The sequence below is a fragment of the Xenopus laevis genome, chromosome 4L (assembly GCF_017654675.1).
Source record: "Xenopus laevis strain J_2021 chromosome 4L, Xenopus_laevis_v10.1, whole genome shotgun sequence".
Classification (NCBI taxonomy): domain Eukaryota; kingdom Metazoa; phylum Chordata; class Amphibia; order Anura; family Pipidae; genus Xenopus; species Xenopus laevis.
The window spans coordinates 151,793,194-151,818,721 of NC_054377.1; the positions used below are offsets into that span (position 1 = coordinate 151,793,194).

Sequence of the window (25,528 nt, forward strand, 5' to 3'; positions counted from 1 at the left end):
AAGTTAGTGAATCGGCCCCTGCATACAATTTGGATTTAAATAGTTCTTGAAAGTCTAGTTTGGGACAAAATATTTCTTCTTATATTTATTGCTCTCATGTTTTTTTGTAGCGAGTACTACTAAAGTATTGTTCAAATTTTCCAATGCTGACGTAAATCATTATAATGTGGTAGCGAGTTTATCCAAATGTTAATCTGAAAATTCACCAAATCTTTCTTCATGCCAGAATAATTTTACTATGAGAATTGTATATGAGAATCTCTAGCTTGTTGTCGCCTGGAAAAAAATATTGTGAATGAGAGTAAATTCCACGAAAGCTATTTTTTTTCTGTTTTTTGCAGCAACAACATGGGCAAAAGTCTGAGATTGGCAAAATATTTCCACATAGAAGAAGTAACATTTTGTATTTACTGAGCTATTTCTTATTATTTACTGTTATATTTGTGAAGGTAAAAATATTTAGTCATTTAGACTTCAGTTAATTCATTCTAGAGAATATGAATTTAAATTTTGGAATTGATAAATGTTTAAAGGGACACTATCACTCAAGCATTATTTTTTTTTTTGAATATAATAATATTGGTATAAATTCTTCATGAGTCCACCTGGTGGAGCATGCGGCGAAGGCTAACAGCAGATGAAACCAAAAAATTTCTTAAAAAATGGTACTGCTGCAAATCGTTTAAAGCATCACTGAAAGCCGCCTTCATCATTGTCATATTTGTAACTTAGCAATGTATCAAAGGGAATCCTGACCAAATGTTGGGTTTCAAAAAGGAGCTTGAAGTTGAACAAAACTGAAAAACTTTACTACTCAACTGCTGCAGTCTATATAGGCCTGTCAAAAAGGGCCAAGTGCTGGAATATAGCCCCCAACTCCAAAGGGCACTCAATTCAAAAATTCAAAGATATATTTCCAGTCAATTCTCTAAGTTAAAAAAATCACTTTTTATTCATCATAAATATTAAAAAAGTAGGCATACAGACCAACCGATACTCCGCCCTACGCGTTTCGCACCCACAGGTACTTATTCATAGGCCTATGAATAAGTACCTGTGGGTGCGAAACGCGTAGGGCGGAGTATCGGTTGGTCTGTATGCCTACTTTTTTAATATTTATGATGAATAAAAAGTGATTTTTTTAACTTAGAGAATTGACTGGAAATATATCTTTGAATTTTTGAGTTGAACAAAACTGACCAAAAAAACTCTCATCTGGCAGATCTAGCTGAAAAACTTGTTGGCAGGGGAACATGAACAAGTGCATCAATTGTTGGGGTAACAAAGTCTGTGCTCCAAGTATCCTTAGAGATCACCTCCTTAAAGCAGAAGAAACTTTCAGCACTCAAGCTGAGACTCCAACTCCCATGCAAAGGTCATTAGCAATTCTGGAGAGGCCCCCGATGACTTTTTGCACCGTGTGCACCATCAGAGTGTATCTAAACTTGCTCTCCTCTTCTGTCTTGCTTACAACTACCTGTAGACTTTAGTGGACTTTCAGTGGTGAAAGAATTAAGCATTGGGTGTTGACTATGGAAGGCACATGGGGCCTTGAGGAAAAGGGCCTTCCCATCAAATCCTTACTCTTTAGCCTATTTCACCATGAGTAAACCTGTTACTGTTGCCCTGTTGCCCGCAGGAGGAGGACTAATGCTTAAAGTCATAGAATCAGTAGTAGAAGAATGAGAAAAAGCTTATGCACCTGATAAATATGTATGCTGATCCACTTTGTATAAAGGGTGGATGAGAAAACAAGAGAAATGAAGAAGAACAACTGGAACCCAAGATCAAGGACACCAAGAACACAAGACGGGGATAAAAAGTCTGTGAGCCAGGACTCTAGAAGTATCTCATAAGGTTATGTATGGAAAGGAAAAAAAAAAACATGATGGATAGAACACAAAGAATGGAAGAGTTGGGAAGGGGGATGCTAAGTGGTGGGAGACAATAGGAATGGGTCAAACTAAATTACTGTCAAGAAGCCATAATTAGAATCAGAGGGGACACTTTGTAGCTTTGTACTTTGTAAACGAGCCCATGACTAAGCACCCTGAGGGGTGCGAAACGCGTAGGGTGGATGGAGATGAAGCTACATTTTTAACTTTTATACTAATAAATATATTTTTTAACTGAATATCTCTGGTCTTGTGGATCAGTTCGAGTCAGCCCTGCTTCCTTATCTTCTGCTGTACCGATCCCTAAAGCTGGGGGTCTGGGGCTGGTGCACCCGGACCACTTTCACTGTTTGGTGAGTTATTTTACAACAAATTCTGGAGCACCTTGTCCTCCTCTAACCTTCTTCATTTTGAATTTCATTCTACCTATAGCACAACCCTGTGGTATCAGGCTGGTCACTATGCCACTTGGATCAGTTCCACAGAACAGAGGTGAGGACCAAGAAGAAGCATGTGGGCATAAACATGAAGCTTAGAAGAATGCATCAGAGCAGACACCAAGCAGAAGTCCCCGGCAGACAGAGGTCAGGTGCCTAGGAGGCAGCACAAACTATTGGCACCAACCAACAAAGCCATCGCTTATCAGAAGGGCATTATCTGGTGGATCTCAGACTATCGAGGGACAGGCAAATTTAACTGAGGTCACATTTGTGCAAAGCATAAAAAGATTGAATTTTGAGTTCCATGGTTACATTGTATTTCTGTCTCCACCTGCCTCCATGTATTGTATTGAGGTTTTGACCCAGATGGGGAATGAAGCCACTTAAGTGAGGAAACTAATAAAGGGGCTAAAGCCCATTGTTTGGAAAGCATTTCTTGAGGAGCATTTGCAACATTTCCAAACATTCTTTTTAATAATTCTCTGCACCTTTTGTAGCAATTTACTGTCTGAGGTTTCACTGGCTTATTTCAATGTCACTGTGAAAAAATTCTAGTTTTTACTGCTTTTTAAAACAGCCGCAACCTATTATACCCACAATGTACATTTAACCTGTGGAGAAGAAGTCAATCTTCCTGAAATGACTCCATATTCTCCCCCCCCCGTGTCCTGCCGTTCCTTCGTAGGAAGAAAAGAAATACAATTCCTGTAATGTTCAGGTTATTTCACAGCAAAATAACTGCGCCGGTTCCTTGTAATTTCATGCACCAGTTCTCTCTGTACATGAAACACCAGTCTCTGCCTTCGACTTCACGAGGCGCATGCCTCTGCTCCAGATGTAATGCGCCAATTATGACTTGGACGGCTTTACCAAAATCTACATTTCTGCATAGACTGCAATGCATTAGCGCTGCTCTCTCTCTCAACAGCAGTTGCTTGAGCTTTTTCTACATATAAATCACTAAGGGGAAATAAGGAATAAATGATAAGGCATTTTGAATACAGATCTACCAAATCTAAGACCACAGCTGGCTAATGCGCCCAAATTGCATTCAGGTGCTGCTGCGACGGTCTCACAGGGGAAGGTCCACATGAAACTGTTTAAATAGATACAGAGTGGAAATCTGTAATTAAAATAAAAACAAAAACTTTGCTAAAAGTTCTAAAAGAACAGGGACATGCTCAGAGGTACAATCAGTAAAAAAAATGCACCCGTAGAAAACTGTGGGTCCCCCACACAACGAAGTGCTTGGTTCTTAACTGTATTTATACATTTATCAAGGGTCTATTTTTCCTCTTCTCCTGATCCCACAAGCCTGAGTTGTTCCTCAGCATGAGAACATATTGCAGTGGAGGCATAGAGACCCTATAATTCTTATTGGATTATTATATACCTATAGCCTAAAGTATGCCTACCGGCCTTGGGGGTATAATGATTATCATATAAAACTCATAAAACTCTTTGAGTAACATTACTGGTAATGGGTAACCCATGACCCAAGTGTTAAAGGCACAGTATAAACCAGTGATCCCTGACCAGTAGCTCACAAGTAACATGTTGCTCACCAACCCCTTGGATGTTGTAGCAGGTGTTTATTTTTGAATTCCTGACTTGGAGGCAATGTTTGGTTGCATAAAACCAGGAGAACTGCCAAACAGAACCTCCTGTAGGCTGCCAGTCCGCACAGGGGCTACCAAATAACCAATCACAGCCCTTATTTAGCATCTCCATGCTTGAGTTGCTCCCCAACTCTTTTTACACTTGGATGTGGCATATAGGCAATAAAGGTTGGGGACCCCTGGTATAGATCAAGTATAGACTGTTTGCCATTTAAATGCCCCCAAGAGAATCTAAATTTGCATTTGAATGGCAGTCATTACCTATTCTGCCTCATTGTAGGATAAAGAAGATGTCAGGGGGCCTATCGGCTCCCAGGGGGGGAGTTAGGACCAAGGAGGAAGTCTTTAGGGTCAAAGTTCAGGTTCAAGGTACAGACAAGGGTTAGGCAAAATCAAGGTCAAAGTCCAGGCAAGGGTACAATGGCAGGCAGAATGGAACAGAATCAAAAGTCCAGGCAGGGGTCAAAATCCAGGAATAGCAACAATAAAGCACCCAGGAACACTAAAAACAAATCCTATAATTGGGCAGTGTCTAGGTGGCCAGAGTCCCCTTTTATTTACAAATTTGTGTCAGCGTCAATGTGTCGGCATCTGCGCCATGGGCGCCGCCATTTTGGGAGCAACGTCGTCGGCAAAGGATGCGCCACCTAGTGAGAACCCCTATAGTAACCTTGTATAAAGACAAAGGCAGATGTCCTCACAAGTGAAGCTTCGATCCTCAGGGCGTTCTCCATAAGATGATGCCAATTCCACCAAACAGCAGCCGGCCAGAAAGTGAGGTCCCAGACAGACGGCCCAAGAGGAACAGACAATATCAATATCAATATTTTTGTCAGGTTGCCGAATGCAATTCCCAGGTAATATATTGCCATGGAAAATCTCCAGGTACTTTGTGGTTTTCATATGAAGAACCTTCTGAGATACAAGTCCAACATTTCATTGATATCTTTTTCTAAGATCACCAAGATTTTTGTTAAAAGAAAATATTTATTTGCAGTCCACTGTTTGAGCCGGGGTAGTGCCCACCAGGAAAAGAGGCGCTATCAGCACCCAGGCACCCAAGGCTAAGGCAAGGTGGAAACCCAAAAATCAAGCATTGCAGGGAAATTAATTTTTATCATGCTGTTTACACAAATCTCCTGTTCCTCTTTAATGAGCTCCAAGTATTTTTCCCTTGCCTACATTTCCCAGCAGCCCCTGTGGGCATTCTTGTTGTGGTTGGTGTGGGACGCCACTTCCGACTGGTACGTGACTTTTGCTCCAGATATATCTATCTTGTAGGTTCCAGATATCTGGAAGGAGGGTGGAAGAGTTTTTGGGGAAGTGTTGATCTTATATTTTATTTAATTGGCTGATTAAACTAACAGGCCCAGCACAGTATTAATGTTATCCCTATTTACTGTGCTTGTGTTGAACATGGTTGATTGTTGCTCCTATAAGCAGGAGATGCTGGAGAAACAGAACGTTCCGTCACAACCAAGATAACCACCCGTCTGCCCATAGCGGTGATAAAAACAATGGGATTCTGTTCTGGGGCCGACAGACTGATGTCTCAGAAGTACTAAGCTCACACGCCAAGACATAATCATTATATACGGCTGTGCCTGGAGGTGTTTGGCACTGAGTTAAACACAAAGCAGCCCCCCAGCTCCTGCCACCGAGAGGAAAGCGATGGCAGCCAAGCGTCACTGTGCCCCCGGCAAGATGGATTCCTATTAGCGACGTTTCATATATAAGCACCTCGCTGAGCTCCTCTGATGGAGATATAGAGCGTGTATTTGCCAATAAAGCCCTGAATGCTTGTACCAGTTGAGTAGCTTGTGTTAATTCCCATGTATAGCGAATGCCTTCCAGCTCCAGCAATCATAAATCAAACCTCTCCAGTCTCCCAAGTAACGCTGGGTTTTGGGACCAATTCCCTCTGCAATGTTTGGGAGTTTGGCAGCTAAATGCTGAATGTGTACAGGGTTGGACAGGGACAGGGGACACCTGAAAAATAACTAGTGGGCCCAGCCGACCCAGACCTGCTCCCTGCCTTGAGTCTGCACCCTTACCTCAACCCCAGCCATGATTGCTGGCACAGCAAGATAATAAGGTATAGGCCATGGGGCCCAGAGATGGAGTGGGGTTGTAGCTGGGGTGGGGTAGGGGGTGTCATCCCTTGAGGCGGCAGCCCTAGTGGGCACCTTATCCCCCAGTCTGACGGTGAATGTATACTACTCTATACATAAAGGCGGCTATTTACTAAACTCCGAATGCAAAAATCACGAAAAATGTGTGATTTTTTTTTTTACGAATTTTTCGGAATTTATTAAACCCCCAGGAATCTGAAAATCCAGCAACTCAGACCTGTTGAGGTTGCATATAAGTCAACGGGAGAAGTCCCAATGAGTTTTTGATGTGCGCTCAGTTTCGTGCAATACCCCAAAGTTTTCGGGTGAAAATTCCAAAAAAATCGCGAAAATCCGAAAACAATTTGAAAATCTCATTTATTTTTTTACCGCAAGGAAAATTTTCGGGAAAATGTAATTAATAAATAAGTTTAAAAAACCTGAGGAGATTTGATCGGAGTTTGCAGCAGAAAATATTGAGATAAATTCGGACTTTGATAAATAACCCCCAAAGTATCCATTCACTGAGGGAGTACTTATGGCAACCAATCACTGAGTGCCGCATCAGACAGGTCCCTTAGGGGCAGGACAGAGGCACAAGTTAACCAATCAATGAGTGAGTACATTCCCAGTGCATCATTTCTGAATAAATATTCTCAGAATTTAAAGCCAATGACTGAGTAAAATGCAAGAGTTTAGTCTCAGTACAAAAAATAGGCAGTTACCGTTACAGGATCTGTTACCTGGAAATGTGTTATCCACAAATTCCGAATTACTGGAAGGCCGTCTCGCATAGGCTCCATTTTAATCAAATAAATAAAATTTTTAAAAATTGTTTCCTTTGTTCTGTGTAATAATAAAACAGTCGCTTGTACTTGATTCCAACTAAGATATAATTAATCCTTATTGGAAGCAAAACCAGCCAATTGGGTTTAACTAGTGTTTAAATTATTATTTAGTAGACCTAAGGTATGGAGATCCAAATTATGGAAAGATCCCTTATCTGGAAAACCGAAGCTCCTGAGCATTCTGCATAATACCTGTACTGAGTGAGTGCCGTTCCTAGGCATAAGGCACAGACAATTACTGGCCAAATACAGTCCCAATTTTTAACTGAATAAGTTCCAGTACAAGAAATAACCATTTAATCATAGCGGCAGTTACACAGACCAATATTATAGGTCAAATCCCAAGTCCTGTTACATTTGTGACATATGATAATAACCCAGGTGATAATGTGACCCCCTACAGTCATTTATAAGGATATCATAAACAGTTATATGAAGCAATAAGAACATCAGGATTAGACTGACTGGTGCCAGATCTCCGAGGTGCCTTCTGTTACCCTTGTAAGTTACAACAGGGGGTCCGACGCTCCTTCTAATTAATCGCTTGCTATTTTAGAAACTATAATTAGCATAGTTATCGCCCCACTGTGTAACCTTCCTGAAGTCTCTTCTCCATTAGCAGTGTCTTTGCTATGGCTGCAGTGTTACATGAGTCAGACAGCAGTGCTACATTATTATAGGTGCTGCTCTATGTAAGGATTACTAATCCCATTGCAAAGTGGGGAAACCTCCCACCACAAGGGGGCAGTAGTGATAGAGATGACAGTGGGGAAGGATGTGTTTCTAATATTGTGCACTGATCTCTCCAAGGGTTTGCGACTATTCTAATTGCTTAGTGTGGAAGGATGAACATTTGGGTGTCAGGGATATAGGAAGAGTAACTTAAAGGGATAAAAACTGACCCTTACTCCCAAGGATATCAGTGGATAATGGGTCGGGTCTTGGAAACTGGTGTTCATTGGGTACATAGGTTTATGGGGGAGACACCAAATGGGGCCTTGAACCAAATTTCCGTATGTACATCATTGTATGGCCAATTCTAAGCAACTTTCCAATTGGTCTTCATTATTTATTTTGCATAGTTTTTCTTTAATTATTTACCTTTTTCTTTTGACTCTTTCCAGCTTTTAAATGGGGGTCACTTACCCCCATCTAAAAAATGCTCTGTAAGGCTACAAATGTATTGTTACTGCTATTCATTACTCGTCTTTCTATTCAGGCCTCTCCTATTCATATTCCAGTCTCTATTCAAATCAGTGCATGGTTGCTAGGGGAATTTGGACCCTATCAACACAGTGGTTGAAATTGCAAACTGGAGAGCTGCTGAATAAAAAAAACTAAATAACTCAAAAATAACAATTAATAAAAAAATGAAAACCAATTGCAAATTGTCTCAGAATATCATTCTCTACATCGTTCATAGTTGACTTAGAGGTTAACAATCCCCTTTAAACCCCTTTTAATAGGATTTATGCTAAATGAAAAATGAGGTCTTTCCTGTATTATGAAAAAAGGACGAAGAGAATAATTGTTCAAATGAAGCTTCCAATCTATATATTTGCAGAGGACTGAAAGCAGAGGAGACAGTAACCACGTTTCTCATAAGAATCATCGACTTTTGAAAATGGCGGAACCTGGAAATTGGAAGAGTCGCCCTAGAAACGGAGACAGGGATTTCTCTGCGAGAACGAAGGCAACGGGAGAGATTGGGGGTCAGATCTGCCCTGTGAATTCTAAGTGGAACCAGATGGAAATGAGAAAACTCAGTTTCTTTGTGTTTTTGCCAAGAAGTTGAAAGTAGGGAGAGACTGGGCATGACAACAACTCCCCGCAGCCCTGGCACCGGCGCCCACAGCCAACTGGTCACTGACAGGCAGAAAATAAACAGATTCTTTTGGAATGTTGGAAAATTGTCCCACAGGGTTCTGGGAAGTGGGATTAGCTGAGGAACAAAGGGTTACACATCTGGGACTCTTCCAGCCGAAACATAAGGGGAAATAACCCAAAGTCCCAAATCTGCCTTCACTGTATAAAATAATATTTCATATTGCTGCTAATAATGTACTTATTATATTATCGTTTTATCATCAGGACATTAAGGGCATGTCACTCATTTCAATGGTGTATACCTGGGCAGTTTCCATTAATCATGATATTAAAGGGGAAATTCACCACTATATCTGATTTTTTTAAAATGTAACTTTATCACATATATTTATTTTATATTTTAGTTCCTAATTTAAAATTAACTTCTAATTAAAAATTGAATAACACTGACGTCATGCAGCCACTGACATGTTCTGTCCATCCTTACAAAGCAGTTAAAGCAATTATTTGTCTGTAACACTGGGGACTTCACTGAAGATTCTCTTCTCTATGAAATTTACTACTGGCAGGTGTGAAATGTCTAAAATCATTTCTGTTTCTTTTCTCTATTTGGGGGACAGACTTTCAGGGCCGTGTTTCCTGAATATTGGACTCTGACAGGAGACACTAGTGGTTTATTCACATTCCACTTTCTCTACAAATGTCTCTTAGTGGGATGTTGCTGAGTGATTATTATCTCCTGGCCCCTAGGTGCACAGGGATATTGTGCCCATGGATAGATGGGGATAATGGACCCCTCAATACACAGGGATTATGGGCCCTCGAAACACAGTGATAATGGGCCCCTGGATATACCGGGATATTGGGTCCATAGAGAGGGTATACTGGGTTCCTAGATACACAGGGATATTGGGTCCCTAGATATGTGGAGCTATTAGTAATGTCACATTAACTTTTCCAGCCTCAAAGATATTTTAGAAATCCTGGCAGGTTGGAATGTTTTGTGATCGTTCAGCTCCCGAGAGATGGAAAGGCTTCATGTTATCAACCCGCTTGTCTGTGTGCCGGAATTTAAGTGGGACGCCCCTGCTAGATAACTGGCCTCTTGCTGCTGTAGAATAAACTGACATTGTCTTTCCCGTGTTCACCTAGAACCCTCATTTATGGACAATGTCTATTGTACAATGTGCAGAGGTTTTTACCAGGATTGTAGATCTGCAGGATCTGTAGAAACTTGCAGGCAGCAATACAGACACAAAATAGATTAATCTCTATGGAACCAATACATGTGGGGCCAATACAAGCTTTTAAGTTCACGGCGTCTGTAGACTGAAGCTGCACCTATTAGAGTATCTTCTGGGTTGTTTTATAGACTGACAACTATTTCTTCCTTATTCTGTTTTTCACCATTGCTCCACACATGGCCACCTTCTCTCCTACTCCCTCATCACATCTTCCCACTCATGCCTTCAGGACTCTGGAACACTCTAGGACCCCACCTCTGGAACTCTCGACCCTGGGTGAAAAGGATTATGCTACAATCACCTTCTTCTGGAACTCTCATCCCTGGGTCACCAGGACTTTTCATATTCTTCGCCCATTCTCTGAAACTCTGTGGTTTGTGCCGCCAGGATTATGCTTCACCTTCTCTCTGGAAATTCCATCCCTGGCTATCAGGACTTATGTTATGCTTTTCCCGTCCTCTTAAACTCTCGTCTGGGCCATGAGGACTTCTCTTATGATGCACCCATCCTCTGAAACTCTTTTGTATGACCACCAGCACTCTTATGCTTTTTCCGCCCTCATAAACTCCCTTGTCTGGGCCAACAGGACTTCTGTTATGCTGCACCCATCCTCTGAAACTCTCTTGTCTGGGCCACTAGGACTTCTCTTCTGATGCACGATCCTCTGAAACTCCGTTGTGTGGGCCACCAGGACTTCTCTTATGCTTCGCCCATCCTCTGGAACTCCCTTGCCTGGGCCACCAGGACTTCTCTTATGCTTCTCCAGTCTTCTGGAACTCCCTTGTCTGAGCCACCAGAACGTCTCTTATGCAACACTTGCCCTCTGGCATTCACTTCCCTGTGCCAGAATAATTTCTTGTATGTATATGTGATTGAGCAGACACTCAAGGACCAATCCTCCACACAAGCATGTAAATAAAGCCAATATTGGTGGATTGGTCCTTGAGTGCCTGCTCAATCACATATACAGTTTGGATACGCTCCCTAAGCTGAAGGTTCAGGGCAGTACACCTGAAACTCCTCCTATACTTGGTAAGTTAACCTTTGAGATTCTTTTTTTTCATTGTGTTTCATTTATTTTATGATATACCCATTGCTCTGAAACCACCAGGATGGGGTCTGATGGTACCTGATCTCCCACTCAGTCATTGATTTGGGTAATGAAATAGCAGTTTTGTTTTAATGCACCATATGCCATATTCTGGTGGATAAGATCCCAAGCCTTGTTTTACTGCAAATAACCCGTTACCAGCACCCAATCAAATATTTGTGGATCAGTTGGCGTGGGTTACAAAACCTCTAAGCAGCCGAGCTCCTTTAATTACATTACCCCATAAGCCCCATTATAAGGAATCACATCATTAATAAGGATATATTTTACTGGCTATTTATGGCTAAAATAAATGATTTTTAATGAAATTTAGATACAATGTGGGTGCAATGTTGAATGAATTGTATAAAAGGTATAATAGAGTAGATGACATATTATCCCTTTATATATAGTAATCCCCCTATTGTGTGTAATCATAATTAGTAACTTCAATAAACTCCAATTAAATTGAATTTTTCAACAGCTTTTCTCTCTTTCTTCCTTTCTTCCACAATATCCAGCTCTTACATCCAGTGCTAAAGCCTCCGATTTATGTCCGAGAAATGTTAATTCACTTACAAATCCAGCTTTTAAGATTTAACTGCTCGGACGCCCAGGAAGGAATCTCTGAAACTCAAAGGAATTGTCAGTCTCTCTGTCCCACTCGGAGCCGAGGGACAGACAGTAATCAGAATGTATAGGAGCAGCGGGAGAACGAATCCTCCGAGTGTAGAAATTGTGCTCAAAGAGATATTGAAACATGATGAAGCGCGGCCATTTTTTTGATGAGTTGGCCTTTTTCAATTTGCCAGTTAGAAGGATCTATGAATATCATTCAGTCCGACTTCCCTATCGACCTCTGCCAAGAGACTGTCGGGCGAGATTACTTATTTTCTGCAAAATTAGACAGGCGGGGAGAAGAAATTGGTCACAACTGGTAAAAGAAGATTGTAATCCCCGGCCGTGGTGCCATGGAGAGACACTCAGACTCACTCGTCTGGAGAAGAGGGGCGACAACTCAGGGGACCTCACCTTAGGGATAGTCAACACTTGGTTAGGTGAATTTTGCAGTAATGATGGTCAGCACTGGGTTAAAGGAAAACAAAACCCTAAAAATGAATGTGGCTCAAAATGTCCTATTTTATATAGTGAACTTATTGCACGAGGCTAAAGTTTGAGCTTGTCAATAGCAGCAATGATCCAGGACTTCAAACTTGTCACAGGGGGTCACCATCTTGGAAAGTGTCTGTGACACTCACATGCTCAGTGGGCTCTGATTGGCTGTTGAGAAGCTAAGCTTAGGGCTCGTCACTAATTATCCAGCAGAAAATGACCTTCCCTGGCTGTAATATAAGCTGATGCTACAGGTTTGCTGATTATTCAATTCTGATGCTAATTGCACTGGTTTCTGTGCTGCCATGTAGTAATTATGTGTATTAATTACTAATCAGCCTTATATTGTGACATTTCTATTCTATGTGTACTGTATATTGTGAGTGGCTCCCTAAACTCAGTAAGTGACAGCAGCACAGAGCATGTGCAGTGAATCAGCAGAAAAGAAGATGGGGAGCTACTGGGGCATCTTTGGAGACACAGATCTTTACTGCTAAAGGGCTGGGGTTGCCTTGGGCTGTTACAGAAGCACAAAACATCATGTACAACATTTCTAGCTACTTCTTTATTTTAACTTTCCTTATCCTTTAAATGGTGATAGAGTCTTCTCCTCCCCCCCCACTAAAGAAGGACTTCAATGAGAACCAAGCAGAGGCATAACTAGTGTGCGCTGCCCCTACCCCAAACCTGGAAAAAATCTTCGGATGGGCCCGTCACACAGGAGAGTGGCTGGGGAAGGGGGAGTTCTTTACAGCTATAGATGAAGCAGAACCTTTGATCCAACCCCCCTTGTTACTCCAGGCCCCGTTTTCTCTATAGCCGGGATCCCCAACCACCGGGCCGCAGACAATCTTGAACTGGGCTGCAGAGCCTAGTGACCAATTAACATGGCGCATCGAATTGGACACCAACCCCTCCCACCCCCCCCCCAGTTATTGCAAAAAAAATTTCGAATCAGAACCATTCATTCAAATATTAGCCATTCAAATTTCTTCTTAAATAACCTCCCAGTTGAATTGAATTAAAAATAATTCACATGAATTTGAAATTCGACCTTTGATAAATGGGCCTGTATATGTCGGCTTTATTGCGACTGGGGTAAATCAGTAGTTCTTAAAGGACCAGTAACATAAAAAAATTTTTTGTTTGTACATAACGAAAAAAAACCACAGAGACACATTTAACTTTAAATTTGCAAAGTCTTTATTAAGAAATAACTTAGCGATTCCCTGATCCATTGTGCGGCGCTCGATTTCTCCTCCCTGGCTATGTCCTATAGAAGGCAGGGAGGAGAAATCGAGCGCCACACGATGGATCATTGCCCCGTCGCCTTTTCTGAAGAGCAGCGCAAGCAGAGAATCGGTAAGTTATTTCTTAATGAAGACTTTGCGAATTTAAAGTTAAATGTGTCTTGGTGTTTTTTTTTTTTCGTTATGTACAAACATTTTTTTTTACATTTTTTTTATGTTATTGGTCCTTTAATGATGGCCCCCACATAAATAATCACTGAGTCCTATTAAGTTTAATTGGTTGTACCAGCAGAACCCTTTAGAATAGAGGGATAGGAATGTAGTATAGGTATGGGACCTGGGGTTTTCCGTATAACGGATCTTTTTGTAATTTGGATCTTCATGCCTTAAGTCTACTAGAAAATCATGTAAACATGAAATAAACCCAATAGACTGGTTTTGCTTCCAATAAGGATTAATTATATCTTAGTTGGGATCAAGTACAATCTACTATTTTATTATTACAGATCCCATACATGTATGCTGTAGAAAGTGATATTCTGAGTTGCAATTGGTTTTAATTTTTTATTATTTGTGTTTTTTGAGATATTTGGCTTTTTATTCAGCATCTCTCCAGTTTGCAATTTCAGCAATCTGGTTACTAGGGTCCAAATTCCCATAGCAACCATGGGGCAGAATTCGAGGGAAGTGAATTCGAGGGAATTTTCAAAATTCGAAGTAATTTTTTGGATACTTCGACCATCGAATAGGATACTACGACTTCGAATTTACTTTGAATTTGATTCGAAATAAAATAGTTTGAATATTCGAATATTCCATAATCAAAGTACTGTCTCTTTATGAAAAACTTCGACTTCAATAGAATTTTACTTTGATCGTTCGCTAAAAAATCTTTCGACTTCGATATTCGAAGCCGAAATATTTTAATTCGACGGTCGATTTTCGAAGTATTTTTTTACTTCCAAATTCGACCCTTGATAAATCTGCCCCCATGTATTGATTTGACTGGAATATGAATATGAACTGGACTATGAATAGGAGAGGCCTGAATAGAAAGATGAGGAATAAAAAGTAACAATAACAATACATTTGTAGCCTTACAGAGCATTTGCTGTTTAAGTGGGGTCAGTGACCCCCATTTGAAAGCTGGAAAGAGTCAGAAGAAGAAGACAATTCAAAAACAAAAATACATAATGCAGACCAATTGAAAAGTGACTTTGAATTGGCCATTCTATAACATACTATGGGTGCCATTCACTAAGTTTGAGTGAAGGAATACAGGAAAAAAACCTCAGAATTTCGAAGTGCTTTTTGGCTACTTCGACCATGGAATGGGCTACTTCAGCCTTCGACTACGACTTCGAATCGAACGATTCAACTAAAAATCGTTCGACTATTCGACCATTCCATAGTCGAAGTACTGTCCCTTTAAGAAAAAACTTCGACCCCCTAGTTCGCCACCTAAAAGCTACCGAAATCAATGTTAGCCTATGGGGAAGGTCCCCATAGGCTTTCCAAGTTTTTTCTGATTGAAGGATAATCCTTCGATCAACAGATTAAAATCCTTCGAATCGTTCGATTCAAAGGATTTAATAGTTCGATCGAACGATTATTCCTTCGATCGTTCGATTGCGCAAAATCCTTCGACTTCGATATTCGAAGTCAAAGGATTTTAATTCGCCGGTCGAATATCGAGGGTTAATTAACTTAGTTAACTTCAATGTCCCCTTTAATGTACTATTTTTGAGATATTACTGCCTCCTATTTTGTGGCTTTTCGTGGCTCTTCCGTTGTTTTTCTTCCATCAGTTATATTGTAAATGACCCAGTCTGATACCAAACGTCTAATAATCAGGTTCATCTCAACAAAATATGGGACCTACGATAGAGTCTTGAAGCGGGTCGGGTACCCGTGGGCTTACTGCAAAAAAAGCGGGTATGAGGGGAGGATTTTCAGGTGCGGGTCAGGTTCTGGGTCTCATCTAAATTTCTTATGTTATGTACTATTATCTATATTTTACTCCTTTTAAAGTTTTAAGAAACGTGTTTCTGTCCCGCCCACTTTTGATGATGACACTTCCGGGTTGCAGCAACATCACTTCCTGTTTGATGGTGGTTGGCGGGTTGCAGATAAGGCAGTTCCAGGTCCAGGTCGGGTAACGGATCAAAGTGGGTAAATATGCGGGACGGTTGTGGTTTGGGTCGTGGGCTGCGGGTTCAGGTTGGGTCTGGGTGTTAGAAATTGTTTCCACGCAGGACTCTAACCTACGGTGAATGTAAAACCTAGGGAGCAATTGCTGAAACATTATTGGCCATACACCCCGTCCATCTTAACACCCTTTAACCATTGTAAGTTCTGCATAACCCAGATATGTCAATCGCTATTGTAAAAAAGAAAAGCGCTTACCCCAGACATGTCAGCAAGATCACTAAATCAATTACATTCAGAGCACTACATTAACCCCAGACATGTCTGTAAAGTCACTACAGAAGTTGGATTCACAGCACTGGGTTAACCCAGGAAATGCCACTGCAGAAAATGGATCATAAGCGATGCATTAACCCCTGGTGGGACAGCTCAAAGCAGAAGCTACGTTCAGAGAATTGCACTAAACGCGTCAGAATAGAAATTGGATTCAAAGTAATACATTAACCCTAGAAATGGCAGTAAGATAATAATAGAATCTGGATTCAGGGCAATATATTAACCCCAAAGCAGCCGTGCAGGGATGGTGGGGGATTTGCCCCCGTGCAGCTGCTTCTTTCACTGACACATGAAGAACTGGGGATGCACCGAATCCATTTGGAATTGGGCGAATCCATCATGAAAGATTCGGCTGAATACTGAACCAAATCCGAATCCTAATTTGCATATGCAGATTAGTCACGGAAGGTAAAAAGTGCAAAAATGTTTTACTTCTTTGTTTTGTGACAAAAAGTCACGTGGTTTCCCTCCCCACCTCTAATCTCTGATTTACATATGCAAATTAGGATTTGGATTCGTTTTGGCCAGGCACAAGGATCCGGCCGAATCCTGCTGGAAAAGACTGAATCCTGGACCAAATCCAGGATTCGGTGCATCCCAGGCTTCCGTCAGGCTTGGCCGGGTCCCATTATGTTCTGCACAGAACACAATCAGGGGGCTGAGCCGACACTTGGGGGCCCTACTACTACGAACGATTCGAACTTAAAATCGTTCGACTATTCGACCATTCAATAGTCGAAGTACTGTCTCTTTAAAAAATTCTTCGACCCCCTAGTTCGCCACCTAAAACCTACCGAGGCCAATGTCACTTAGGAAGGTCCCCATAGGCTTCCTAACAATTTTCTGATCGAAGGAAAATCCTTTGATCGGTGGACTGAAATCCTTTGAATCGTTCGATCGTAGGAATAGCGCTAAATCCATCGACTTCGATATTCAAAGTTGAAGGATTTACATTGGACCCAAGGTAAATCTGCCCCTTAAGGTCATTTTAGGGGGTGGGATAAAATATAAATAAGATTTGTACATGGGATGGAGCGGTGCCACTGGCACATACAGTCACATTATATATTTCTATATAATTATATTTCTATATAATTATATTTCTATATAATTCTTTTTCCCAAAGGATTCACACTCCAAAACCGATTTCCTTTTTCTCTGTAATAATAAAACAGTAACTTGTACTTGATCCCAACTGAGATATAATTAATCCTTATTGGAAGCAAAACCAGCCTATTGGCTTTATTTAATATTTATATGATTTTCTAGTAGATTTAAGGTATGAAGATCCAGATTACAGAAAGATCCATTATCCGGAAAACGTCGCGAGCATTCTGTATAACAGATCCCATAGCTGTATAAATATAAATATATATGAGATGAACACAAGCCGCTGCTCACACGCTGCTTTACATGTGGATTATTCGTGCAATGATGGAAATAAAATAAATTCGTGTCCATTTATGGGATCGCGTTTCGTACCATATTTTCCCTGACTCAATATAACGTTGCCATGTAATCCCTTCAGTAGATACAGATACGCTTGAGATCTCATGAATTGACTATAAATGTCCAGAAAATCATGGTTTCAATAACAAGGAAGATATTAAGAACTTTATATGCAAATAATGACCAATGGGAAGAGCTGAGACAGCCCCCCCCAACTAGATTTGGCACTAGGGAGACACACCCCTCAATATTTTGGATATAGAGAGAGAGGGAAAAAAGACTGGCCGAGCAGAGCAAAAGGTTTTGACCCATTGTGTGGCCACACCCCCTAATTATAATGTTCCTGTTACAGAATTTGACAATTTATGAAAGTTTGAACATATTTCTGTGGTTTTTATGTGTATTACAGTTTTGCTAATGAAGGTGAATTTCCTTTAAGCTGCAAATCTCAGTTTCCACAAGAGACCTGCTTATCTTAAATTGTTACAATTGCTTCTTGGCTTATCTTAAATGGTTACAATTGCTTCTTGGCGTATCTTAAATGGTTACAATTGCATCTTTGCTTATCTTAAATTGTTACAATTGCTTCTTTGCTTATCTTAAATGGTTACAATTGCTTCTTTGCTTATCTTAAATGGTTACAATTGCTTCTTTGCTTATCTTAAATAGTTACAATTGTTTCTTTGTTTATCTTAAATGGTTACAATTGTTTATTTGCTTATCTTAAATAGTTACAATTGTTTCTTTGTTTATCTTAAATAATTACAATTGCTTCTTGGCTTATCCTAAATTGTTACAATTGCTTCTTTGCTTATTTTAAATTGTTGCAATTGCTTATTGGCTTATCTTAAATGGTTACAATTGTTTTTCTGCTTATCTTAAATGGTTACAATTGTTTCTTTGCTTATTTTAAATTGTTGCAATTGCTTATTTGCTTATCTTAAATGGTTACAATTGTTTCTTTGCTTATCTTAAATGGTTACAATTGCTTCTTGGCTTATCTTAAATTGTCACAATTGCTTATTTGTTTATCGTTACAACATAACAATTGTTACAAATGTAAGTGCACCTGCCACATATTCTGGGCTCTCAAAAGTCAATTAAGAAATTAAGAAACTTTGTATCTTTTTCTGGCTGTTCAGTGCAGGAGATCAAAGAGAAAGTCGGGACATTTCAGTAACAATCTGGGACTGTGGGTTGAGCTGTCAAAATCGGGACTGTCCTGCGAAAAATGGGACTGTTGGGAGGTATGGGGAGGGTTACAGGGGTAGGGAGGCAGTTAAGGCGCTGACACATGGGGGTAAAACCCTAGAAACAAAGTATTTGTCAGGAATGGGGGCATCTTTGTGGAAAATCCATAACTCACAGGCAACTATATATTTATTCCAACCTATCAAACTGTGGAGATGTTTACGCCACAACCTGGGGTGCTCTGGCCACACCCATTCACACCAAGAGATTTCTCTGATTCACCCCAGTTCTGTGCATTTTAGATCACGCCCCATCGCTTTGGGGTTGATGGATGAGGACGATTGTGTCTAAAAAGAAACAACAACTGTCACAGCCTTCTGCTTTTGGGGTGTAGTGTGCCCCCTGGGGGTGGGGGTGAAAGCAATGACTAGAGATTTAATCTGCCCTTTATTTAAAATTTAAAAAAAAGATGGCTGAAATTACAAACTGGAGAGCTGCTGAATAATAAGCTAAATAAGTCAAAAACCACCACTAATAAAAAATGAAAAACAATTACAAATTGTCTCAGAATAGCACTCTGTCCATCATACTAACAGTTAATTTAAAGGTGAACAACCCCTTTAAAGAAGGAGATTCTGGGGTTAAAAGTAATGATGTGAATCAGAGACGATCAAGAACTTTAAATAAAAATAAACAGTAATTATTTGGGCACTGACCTTTGTTGTAGACGTTGGTTGGCACTTGCACATCACTTAAACTGACATTCACGGGCAGATTGTTGAAGTGATCGTTGGGCAGTAACAGAAACTCTTTCCCCAATTCCACCAAGTTCCCGTCATCGTCTCTTTCATTAATCAGAACGGCGTTAAAATATTCATACTGAGAAAGATAGAGAGAGAAATGTTATTTATATTGTCCCACTGGTCATAGTTTTATGGGATCTCTCTGTACAGACTATGAGCAAACTTAAGGGACTGTTCCTGCTGAATTGTGCTTAGTACAGGGAATACCTATGCTGCCATAATTTTATGGGATCTCTCTGTACAGACTATGAGCAAACTTAGGGACTGTTCCTGCTGAATTGTGCTTAGTACAGGGAATACCTATGCTGCCATAGTTTTATGGGATCTCTCTGTACAGACTATGAGCAAACTTAGGGGACTGTTCCTGCTGAATTGTGCTTAGTACAGGGAATACCTATGCTGCCATAGTTTTATGGGATCTCTCTGTACAGACTATGAGCAAACTTAGGGGCTGTTCCTGCTGAATTGTGCTTAGTACAGGGAATACCTATGCTGCCATAGTTTTATGGGATCTCTCTGTACAGTCTATGAGCAAACTTAGGGGACTGTTCCTGCTGAATTGTGCTTAGTACAGGGAATACCTATGCTGCCATAGTTCTATGGTATTTCTCTGTACAGACTATGAGCAAACTTAAGGGGCTGATCCTGCTGAATTGTGCTTAGTACAGGGAATACCTATGCTGCCATAGTTTTATGGGATCTCTCTGTACAGACTATGAGCAAACTTAGAGGCTGTTCCTGCTGAATTGTGCTTAGTACAGGGAATACCTATGCTGCCATAGTTTTATGGGATCTCTCTGTACAGACTATGAGCAAACTTAGGGGACTGTTCCTGCTGAATTGTGCTTAGTACAGGGAATACCTATGCTGTCATAGTTTTATGGGATCTCTCTGTACAGACTATGAGCAAACTTAGGGGCTGTTCCTGCTGAATTGTGCTTAGTACAGGGAATACCTATGCTGCCATAGTTTTATGGGATCTCTCTGTACAGACTATGAGCAAACTTAGGGGACTGTTCCTGCTGAATTGTGCTTAGTACAGGGGAATACCTATGCTGCCATAGTTTTATGGGATCTCTCTGTACAGACTATGAGCAAACTTAGGGGCTGTTCCTGCTGAATTGTGCTTAGTACAGGGAATACCTATGCTGCCATAGTTTTATGGGATCTCTCTGTACAGACTATGAGCAAACTTAGGGGACTGTTCCTGCTGAATTGTGCTTAGTACAGGGAATACCTATGCTGTCATAGTTTTATGGGATCTCTCTGTACAGACTATGAGCAAACTTAGGGGACTGTTCCTGCTGAATTGTGCTTAGTACAGGGAATACCTATGCTGCCATAGTTTTATGGGATCTCTCTGTACAGACTATGAGCAAACTTAGGGGGCTGATCCTGCTGAATTGTGCTTAGTACAGGGAATACCTATGCTGCCATAGTTTTATGGGATCTCTCTGTACAGACTATGAGCAAACTTAGGGGACTGTTCCTGCTGAATTGTGATTAGTACAGGGAATACCTATGCTGCCATAGTTTTATGGGATCTCTCTGTACAGACTATGAGCAAAATTAGGGGCTGTTCCTGCTGAATTGTGCTTAGTACAGGGAATACCTATGCTGCCATAGTTTTATGGGATCTCTCTGTACAGACTATGAGCAAACTTAGGGGACTGTTCCTGCTGAATTGTGCTTAGTACAGGGAATACCTATGCTGCCATAGTTTTATGGGATCTCTCTGTACAGACTATGAGCAAACTTAGGGGACTGTTCCTGCTGAATTGTGCTTAGTACAGGGAATACCTATGCTGCCATAATTTTATGGGATCTCTCTGTACAGACTATGAGCAAACTTAGGGGACTGTTCCTGCTGAATTGTGCTTAGTACAGGGGAATACCTATGCTGCCATAGTTTTATGGGATCTCTCTGTACAGACTATGAGCAAACTTAGGGGCTGTTCCTGCTGAATTGTGCTTAGTACAGGGAATACCTATGCTGCCATAGTTTTATGGGATCTCTCTGTACAGACTATGAGCAAACTTAGGGGACTGTTCCTGCTGAATTGTGCTTAGTACAGGGAATACCTATGCTGCCATAGTTTTATGGGATCTCTCTGTACAGACTATGAGCAAACTTAGGGGGCTGATCCTGCTGAATTGTGCTTAGTACAGGGAATACCTATGCTGCCATAGTTTTATGGGATCTCTCTGTACAGACTATGAGCAAACTTAGGGGCTGTTCCTGCTGAATTGTGATTAGTACAGGGAATACCTATGCTGCCATAGTTTTATGGGATCTCTCTGTACAGACTATGAGCAAAATTAGGGGCTGTTCCTGCTGAATTGTGCTTAGTACAGGGAATACCTATGCTGCCATAGTTTTATGGGATCTCTCTGTACAGACTATGAGCAAACTTAGGGGACTGTTCCTGCTGAATTGTGATTAGTACAGGGAATACCTATGCTGCCATAGTTTTATGGGATCTCTCTGTACAGACTATGAGCAAAATTAGGGGCTGTTCCTGCTGAATTGTGCTTAGTACAGGGAATACCTATGCTGCCATAGTTTTATGGGATCTCTCTGTACAGACTATGAGCAAACTTAGGGGACTGTTCCTGCTGAATTGTGCTTAGTACAGGGAATACCTATGCTGCCATAGTTTTATGGGATCTCTCTGTACAGACTATGAGCAAAATTAGGGACTGTTCCTGCTGAATTGTGCTTAGTACAGGGAATACCTATGCTGCCATAGTTTTATGGGATCTCTCTGTACAGACTATGAGCAAACTTAGGGGACTGTTCCTGCTGAATTGTGCTTAGTACAGGGAATACCTATGCTGCCATAGTTTTATGGGATCTCTCTGTACAGACTATGAGCAAACTTAGGGGCTGTTCCTGCTGAATTGTGCTTAGTACAGGGAATACCTATGCTGCCATAGTTTTATGGGATCTCTCTGTACAGACTATGAGCAAAATTAGGGACTGTTCCTGCTGAATTGTGCTTAGTACAGGGAATACCTATGCTGTCATAGTTTTATGGGATCTCTCTGTACAGACTATGAGCAAACTTAGGGGCTGTTCCTGCTGAATTGTGCTTAGTACAGGGAATACCTATGCTGCCATAGTTTTATGGGATCTCTCTGTACAGACTATGAACAAACTTAGGGGACTGTTCCTGCTGAATTGTGCTTAGTACAGGGAATACCTATACTGCCATAGTTTTATGGGATCTCTCTGTACAGACTATGAACAAACTTAGGGGACTGTTCCTGCTGAATTGTGCTTAGTACAGGGAATACCTATACTGCCATAGTTTTATGGGATCTCTCTGTACAGACTATGAGCAAACTTAGGGACTGTTCCTGCTGAATTGTGCTTAGTACAGGGAATACCTATGTGCCATAGTTTTATGGGATCTCTCTGTACAGACTATGAGCAAACTTAGGGACTGTTCCTGCTGAATTGTGCTTAGTACAGGGAATACCTATGCTGCCATCGTTTTATGGGATCTCTCTGTACAGAATATGAACAAACTTAGGGGACTGTTCCTGCTGAATTGTGCTTAGTACAGGGAATACCTATGCTGACAGACAATTCTTTGTACATTGCACTGAGCAGGAATTCACAGGGTTCAAATCTCTAAACATTTTGGCTGTATTCAGTCTCACCATAGTGTAACAAATAAGACAGTAAATAGACATTGGCTGACGCATTTCATGCCGTATCATTTCCTCAGAGATTGGGTAAATAATGACAGAAAGTGAAGCTTGATTAGGACTTTGCAGCGGAGGAGGAGGAGGGTGGAACCGCTTACTCGCTGGGCGCCTTACTCCACCGAGCAGCCATTTATTAGGGTAATGGATTTTAAATGACTATTTTAATGGGTAATTAATATTTTTAATGTACCTTACTATTGTGATTACTTTTATGCAAATCAGCAATGATAATGTTCTAGGACAATGTAAAGTCCATCGATCATCGGCTCGGAGGAACAATACCCTTGGAAACCCCTCCCCCGCTACACCCTTGTATTGGACTCACTGTTAACCCCTTGTTGTGAGGCAGAGATTTGTGCTGAAGTTGGGACCAATGCGGAGAAAAAATGGGCAACGAGACCAACATACCAGACTGGGGTGTGCCAAGGTCATGCCAACAAGCTACTAGTGCCACTTTTGGGGTGCTGTATGCAATGGGGTGCACTTATTGGGGTGCTATGTCTTAAACTTAGGTGCTCTGTGTGTCACACTGATGCAAGTTTGAGTTGCTTTGGTCAATGATGCCCTTATGGAGGTGCTAGCCTCATAATCACTCTACTTCCTGGTTGTCAGGGCCAATGACCATAGCAACCATGCCCGTCTGAAAATGTACAGAATAGAAAGGCAATTAATAAAGGTCCAATGGAACTTATTTTACACTGAACATTTAGGTAAACTTCCCCTTTATTGATCTTTCTTTTAAAGATGTTGCTGGGAGCTGCATGTGAAGAACAGTCAGGGGAGACACTGAAAAGAAATTTTACACAATGTGTTTTTCTGTATCTTTTCCACCCATGTTGGCAACCAAATGCCCTTTGTGTCCAGCCCTAAAGCCAACCCTACTGTTGGCATCAAGTATAAAATTCACCTGTCATTCCGACTGCATAACAAATGTACAGCCTGAAGCTCAACGTTGCCATCTAGTGGCCTCCCATTCACACTGTAGAAATTTCTCATTAATTAGCATCGCCCCAAACTTCCCAGTTTAACTCCAGGAATAAGAAAAAGTTGGCTTGGGAGTAGGGTTGCCACCTGGCTGGTATTTTACTGGCTGGTAAAAATGATGGTTGATCCCAATGTTATTAATAGGGAATAAAGATAAATATATAGGAAGGTCAGTGATCTCAATGTTATTAATAGGGAATAAAGATAAATATATAGGAAGGTCAGTGATCTCAATGTTATTAATAGGGAATAAAGATAAATATATAGGAAGGTCAGTGATCCCAATGTTATTAATAGGGAATAAAGATAAATATATAGGAAGGTCAGTGATCCCAATGTTATTAATAGGGAATAAAGATAAATATATAGGAAGGTCAGTGATCCCAATGTTATTAATAGGGAATAAAGATAAATATATAGGAAGGTCAGTGATCCCAATGTTATTAATAGGGAATAAAGATAAATATATAGGAAGGTCAGTGATCCCAATGTTATTAATAGGAATAAAGATAAATATATAGGAAGGTCAGTGATATGATCCCAATGTTATAAATAGGGAATAAAGATAAATATATAGGAAGGTCAGTGATCCCAATGTTATTAATAGGGAATAAAGAGAAATATATAGGAAGGTCGGTATTTTTCCAGAAAAGGTGGCAACCCTACTTGGGAGGGATTTGTTTCCCTGGGAATGGGAATGTGAGAATGTGGAGATCCGACGGCCGGAGGAGCCTCATTATAATATTTCTATGGTTTGAAATTCACTTGAAAATTGAGAGTTATAAAAAGCGTCGCTGCAAAGCCACGATAAGGGGATTTATTGAGTCCTCACGGGGGAAGCAATAAACTTGATTTTAGCTTAACGGCTTTATAGTCGGGTTCAAGGGGAAGTCCGCCTGTCCCATTGCTTTGATTTATAATGGGGATTTTATTTTAAGTGATGTGAAACATTGTGAATCTCCCCTGAATGCTGCGCAGAAAAAAAGCAGCACAAAACTGCTGTGTAATGTGATTCTGGGTGTGTGTGTGTTTAAAGGGCAACTAAGCTTAAATACAGGTCATACAGATATTTACATTCCTTAATTAATGTTTCTAGATGCCCCCTAGCCCCTCGGCTGGGGTTTTGTCTGAGCAGGTGACTAAAGCAGTGGGTGCGACTTGAACTCTCTGATACTAACATATAGGAGGTGAGGCAGGGAGTCAGTGACCCAAGCAGTGGGTGGGACTAGAACTCTCTAATGACAGCACATGGGGAGGGTCAGGGAGTCAGTGACTCAAGCAGTTGGTGGGACTAGAACTCTCTGATGACAACACATGAGGGAGGGTCAAGGAGTCTGTGACTCAAGTAGTGGGTGGGACTAGAACTCTCTAATGACAGCACATGGGGAGGGTCAGGGAGTCAGTGACTCAAGCAGTTGGTGGGACTAGAACTCTCTGATGACAACACACGAGGGAGGGTCAAGGAG

The 25,528-nt window shown here is 40.9% G+C and overlaps 1 protein-coding gene across 7 annotated transcripts in view; it reads right to left on the reverse strand.

Moving 5' to 3' along the window:
* Positions 1–25,528, reverse strand: part of cacna2d3.L (calcium channel, voltage-dependent, alpha 2/delta subunit 3 L homeolog) — a 504,571-nt gene that overhangs the window by 316,767 nt on the left and 162,276 nt on the right. For all 7 annotated transcript variants that reach the window (XM_041590967.1, XM_041590966.1, XM_041590965.1 and 4 more), the window contains one exon: positions 19,278–19,440. In XM_041590967.1, coding sequence (XP_041446901.1) covers positions 19,278–19,440 — 163 coding nt within the window. The remainder of the gene's footprint in view (positions 1–19,277; positions 19,441–25,528) is intronic.